This window comes from Dipodomys ordii, unplaced genomic scaffold (assembly GCF_000151885.1).
Source record: "Dipodomys ordii isolate 6190 unplaced genomic scaffold, Dord_2.0 Scaffold13, whole genome shotgun sequence".
Lineage (NCBI taxonomy): Eukaryota > Metazoa > Chordata > Mammalia > Rodentia > Heteromyidae > Dipodomys > Dipodomys ordii.
The window spans coordinates 16,507,430-16,513,114 of record NW_012267229.1 but is presented as its reverse complement, the minus strand read 5'-3'; the positions used below and the strand labels follow the sequence as shown (position 1 = coordinate 16,513,114).

The following is a 5,685-nucleotide window of genomic DNA, read 5'->3' as shown; positions in this document are numbered from 1 at the left end:
CCAACCAGTTTTGGTGCTACTTCTCAGCCATCTAGAATCTGGGACCACCTCCAATGTTTGCTCAGGGTCAGTTGTAGCCAAAGTCTAAACAGTGCCCCAAAGAGCACACAGGCAGGCACATGGGCAAAGTGGCTTCAAGCCACAGTATCCTACAAGTGTTCCTGTGACCCATTTCACCCCTTAGACTTGCTTTAACTGGAAGGTAATATGACCCCCCCATGACTTACCAGAAGGAACAGAGGATTCTTTTGTATTTTTGTTTTTTGTTTTTGCCAGTCCCGGGGCTTTAACTCAGGGCCTGGGCACTGTCCCTGAGCGTTTTGCTCAAAGCTAGCACTCTACCATTTGAGCCACAGCACCACTTCTTTTTCTGTGTGGTGCTAGAAAATCAAACCCAGGGCTTCATGCATGCTAGGCAAGCACTTTACTGCTAAGCCACATTCCCAGCCCCAGAAGGGATATGTATGTATGTGTGTGTGTAACTATATATCTGTATCTACACACACACACACACATATATATATTCTTGGTCAGTCATGAGGCTTGAATTCCCATGCTTTTGTTCTCAAAGCTAGCAATCTACCAAATTGAGCCACAACTCCTGGTTTTGGGGTGGTTATAATTAGAGATGAGTCTCATGGAACTTCATGCCTGAGCTGACTTTGAACCATGATCCTCAGATCTCAGCCCCTTGAGTAGCAAGGATTATAGGCATGAGCCACCAGCTCCCTGCTGGAACAGAGGATTTTTTTTTTTGTCGGTCGTGGGACTTGAACTCTGGGCCTGGGCACTGTCCCTCAGCTCTTCAGCTCAAGGCGAGCGCTCTACCACTTGAGCTACAGCACCACTTCCGGTTTTTCTGGTGGTTTATTGGAGATAGGAGTCTCACGGTCTCTCCTGCCAGGGCTGGCTTTGAACCGCAATCCTCAGATCTCAGCCTCCTGAGTAGCTAGGATTACAGGCGTGAGCCACCAGCGCCCGGCTTGGAACAGAGGATTTTAAGATTGCTTTTGCCTCTAGCCCCAAGATGGAATCTTAAACATTTCCTATAATAAGTGCTGGCAACACTTTCTGTGTTTATTTTTCAAATAGGTTTTTCATTTTTCTCAAATAGTGGAAGCTTTTAGAGTTGGGGCTTTTATTTTTGGCTCACAGGGCCTAGTTGTGCCTCTCCAAGTATGACTATCCCTGTTTCCATATGGAAAAATCACTGCAGAGTGAATGGATTCACTAGCACAGTCTCAGGGCTGTGTATGTACAGAGTTTCTCTCTTGCAAACAGGTGGGGGCTAGATGAGTAGCAATGGCGTTGCAACACACACACTACCAAGCTGATAGACTAGGATGGTACCAGCTACAGCAAAAGTGAACACATTTTCTGCGCCTGGTAGCACACTGGGCTGAGATGAGGCCTTTGCTTCACTGGGCCTCAGGCTTCCCATCTGTCACATGGGATGATGCCACCTAGTTCATTGCCAAGGAAATGCTTTTAGGGTAACAGCCTTTTGCTGTGATTTGGACAGATTTTGAATGGGTTCCCCAAGGGTCCATGTGTTAAAAGTTTGATCTCCTGTGTAGAAATGTTAAGAAATAGTGAGACCTTTAAGAGGTCAGACTTGGCTAGAGTCCCTTGGATTACTGGGTCCTGGGGATTGCCCTTCACTGGATTAAGGAAGGTCACAGGATCAAAATTAGGTATTTCAAGAGTGAGTTGTTAGAAAAGAACAACCCTGGCCCTCTTTTTCTTTAGATGACCTGTCTGGTGATGATGGTATTTGCATTTATAACCTCTCATTCTGTTCATTTTAAGAAGGCTCCTCCCACCCTGACACCAACTCCAGTGATGAATTCACACACACTACCCTCCTGACTCCACATCAGCCCTCCCAGTCCAAATCCCTCGGAGGTCATTCAGAAAACAAGGTAGCTACTACAACAAAATCTTTTATTAGTGCTAAATAAGAACCCCTGCATTCTTATACTGAGGCAGGAGTTCTTGGATTTTATGCCGAGGTGCTGAGATGGCCTGGATAATTCGCAGTGGAGGAAGGTACTTCTGGGATGCCATAAACACTGGGCGACATGGCTTACTCCTTTTTTTGATGTTACACAAATCCAGGATCAAAGACTTTGGGTTGTAGATCTCTTTCTTCCTGGGGTAGCTTGGGATGAAAGGTGGCTTTTGTTGAGATTCCATTAGCAGCCGTATCAGGTCCTTCCGAAAGACGTTCCAGTGGTTCTCCTTGAGGAACCTCTGGCATAACTCTTCATCACTGAAGGGCAGGCACAGAACTTTAGCCTCTGCCCCTCCATTCCTGCCTTCTGCTCTACTGATCCAATCCCTTCTTCCCGTATACCTTCCCTTACACCCTACATGTGTCTACTGAGTACCTGAAATGTGGTCAGCCTGAATTAGAGCTGTAGTGTGGATGTAAAATACACACCAGATTTCAAGACTTACAACCACCACCAAAAAAGGAATGAAACATATCACTAATTTTATATTAATATGTCAAAAACAATAATACTTTAAAGATTCTTAATCTAGTAAATACATTAAAATTAACTTCTCTTTTTAGATCTTATAGCTATTAAAAATTTAAATTAAAAATTTACATTAAGGGCTGGGAAGGTGGCTCAGTGGTAGAGTGCCTGCCTTGCATGCATGAGGCCCTGGTTTTGATTACTCAGCACCATATAGGAAGAAAAAGCCAGAAGTGGTGTTGTGGCTTAAGTGGTAGAGCACCAGTCTTGAGCTGAAGAGCTGAGGGACAGTAGCCAGGCCCACAGTTCAGGCCCCACAACTGACAAAAAAAAAAAAAAATTAAAACTGGGAGAGAGGGTGACATTGTACAAAATGAAATGTATTCTTGGGGCTGGGAAGGTGGCTCAGTGGTAGAGTGCTTGCCTTGTAATGCATGAGGCCCTGGGTTCGATTCTTCAGCCCCACATATGCAAGAAAAAGCCAGGAGTGACACTGTGGCTTAAATGGTAGAGTGCTAGCTTTGAGCTGAAGAGCTGAGGGACAGAGCTCAGGCCCAGAGTTCATGCTCCACAACCGACAAAAAAAAAAAAAAAAGAAAAAAAAAGTAAAGAAAAAAAGAAATGTACTTTCCCTCTCCCCCACCTCTTTCCCCAAGAAATGTACTCTTGAGGGACACCGGTGGCTCATGCCTATAATCCTGGCTAGTCTGGAGGCTGATATCTGAGGACTGCAGTTTTGAAGCCAGCCTGGGCAGGAAAGCCTGAGAGACTATTATCTTCAATAAACTATTCAGAAAAATCCAGAAGTGGCTCAAGTGGTAGAGTCCTAGCCTTGAATAAAAGATCAGGGACAGCACCCAGGCCCTGAGTTCAAGCCCCAGGACTGGCATAAATAAATATTTTAAAAAGTTTAAATTATGTTTGTGATCATTAACCACCAAGGAAATCTAAATCAAAATCACAACGAAATACCACTTAGACCCACTAGGATGGCTACCATGATGAACAAGGCTGGCTGTTAAGTTCTGGTGAGGACATGAAATATTAGAATGAGGGTTCTGACACATTGACGGGGGCATATAAATGGATGGAGCCACATTCCTCAGAAGGTTAAACAGCATATGACTGGGCCATTCATTCCTAGGCAGATACCTAGCAGAAATAAAAATATATGTCCATACACAAACTTGAAAAAACAGCTCTACTTCGTACTAAACACATTTCAGGTGCTTAGTCACAGCAGTGGCTACAAGAATGTTCATAACAGCGTAATTCATAATAGCTAAAAATGTGGAAATTGCCCACAGGTTCACTAAATGGCAAGTGGATAAAGTAAGGAGTGTGTATACTGACTGTATGACTCTGTTTCTATGTAATGTCCAAACAGGCAACTCTAGACAGACAGTAGGTTGGTGGTTGCCTTAGGTAAGTCCTGGCCCCTCCCCTCAGAACATGAGAGGTGAGGCAGCAGGACAGGCTCAGCACTGTTTGGCTCACTGTAAGAGCAGGGCCTATCAAACCTCTGCTGATTTTCCTTCACTGTCCTACCCAATGGGGTAAGACTAACAACTCACTAACGGGTGATAAACAGATTCAGGATGTTACTAATCAGAACAAAAAAAAGTCAACCGTGATCCACAGCGATCAACTTAAGGAAAAACAATCTAAAAGTAGAATAGGGTGCAAGCTAGTCCTTTTGGTCTCAGTGATGAGCCAAAGTCAGCTCAAGAAAGCTAACTGGGTTGCACTTCTTCTCAACTCCACGTTTAATGACGTTAGGTTGGTAGCTTGAAACTGTCCATGTGGGCAAATTTATACTACAGAAACCAGCAAACACTGCCAGTGAGGGTGTCTTCTACCTCCAGGACGGCTGGCTGTGCAACATTTACCAGTGTGTCATGGGATAATCTCCCCTTAAAAAAATTCCATGAACTCCCAATGTCTTCAATAATGGATAACAATGTCAGACCCTGATCTAGTATTTACCAAACAAGTACTTTACACTGGTTAACTCAATTTTCATACCAATCCATTTAACAAATCTGGAAACTGGGGATCAAAGAGGCAAAGCATGTGATTTTCTTTGCCACTCCTGGGGCTTAAGCCCTGGGCCCAGGCGCTGTCTCTGAGCTTTTGTGCTCAAGGCTAATGTTCTACCACTTGAGCTACAGCTCTACTTCCAGCTCTTTTGATATTTTTAGTGGTGAGTCTTACAGACTTAGCTGCCCCACTGACTTTGAACCATGATCTTCGGATTTCAGCCTCCTGAGTAGCTAGGATGATAGGCATGAGTCACCAAGCCCAGCTTGATTACAACTTTTTAGGCATCATTTTAGTTATGTAACCAGAGGCTAAGTTGATACAGACAAGATTCCCCCTTCAGATGCTGATGGACACACTGGTTTCTAGTCTACTTTTCACTAATTAGAACAGCACTCCAGAGCCTCAGCTTGATGAGGGGGTCTGGTATTAATCACATAAGCTAAGGTTTCTCTCCTGTCCTCAGAGGCCTGCCACTTCAGACACATAGCCCTTTATACCCTCACCGGACAAGATCAGTGTTAGATCACACTGCTTACTTTGGCCTTGGCGAGTCCCCTGACTTTTTTTTTTTTTTTTTTTAACAAATGTGGCTCAGACGTAGCATGCCTTGGGTTGTATGGAGATGTGATCTAGCCCATGGTATTGATAGGATAGGTAATTTCACCACTAACTCTGTGATCCCTCAACACAGGGATTGAGCTAGATAATGGATATGTCCTGGCTGATTTAGCAGTGTAGGAAACCATGAATTCAACAATGAATGAATAAGGATCCTGCCTGTTAGCATTACAGAATGCTGACTGGACAGTGCAAGGCTGAGAGTTCAAACATCTGTGCAATCATGGCAATGTGAACCTTAGTGAAACTGAAATTTCACAAATGCTGACACCAAACCAACCAGGCAGCAATCAAGCTGAGGCTCCTAAGATTTTTCTTTAAGCCATGCTGAGTAGCTGTTTTCCATATTAAAATGTAAGGAACAGAGCAGCGTGACATCTCTGTGCTGGAAGATGCCACCAGAAACCTTCTACTTGGGGCTGGGAAGGTGGCTCAGTGGTAGAGCACTTGCCTTGCATGCTCGAGGCCCTGGGTTCGATTCCTCAGCACCACATAAGCAAAAAGAAAAAAGCTAGAAGTGGTGCTGTGGCTCAAGTGGTAG

At 44.3% G+C, this 5,685-nt stretch overlaps 1 protein-coding gene across 5 annotated transcripts in view; it reads right to left on the bottom strand.

Annotated features, from left to right (window-relative positions):
- Positions 1–1,925: 1,925 nt before the first annotated feature.
- The window catches only part of Cnbd2 (cyclic nucleotide binding domain containing 2), a 44,697-nt gene continuing 40,937 nt past the window's right edge, over positions 1,926–5,685 (bottom strand). For 3 of the 5 annotated variants that reach the window (XM_013010976.1, XM_013010977.1, XM_013010978.1), the window contains one exon: positions 1,926–2,272. In XM_013010976.1, the coding sequence (XP_012866430.1) occupies positions 1,954–2,272 (319 nt within the window). In that variant the 3' untranslated portion in view covers positions 1,926–1,953. The remainder of the gene's footprint in view (positions 2,273–5,685) is intronic. The other 2 variants (XM_013010980.1, XM_013010979.1) reach the window with 2 other exon arrangements.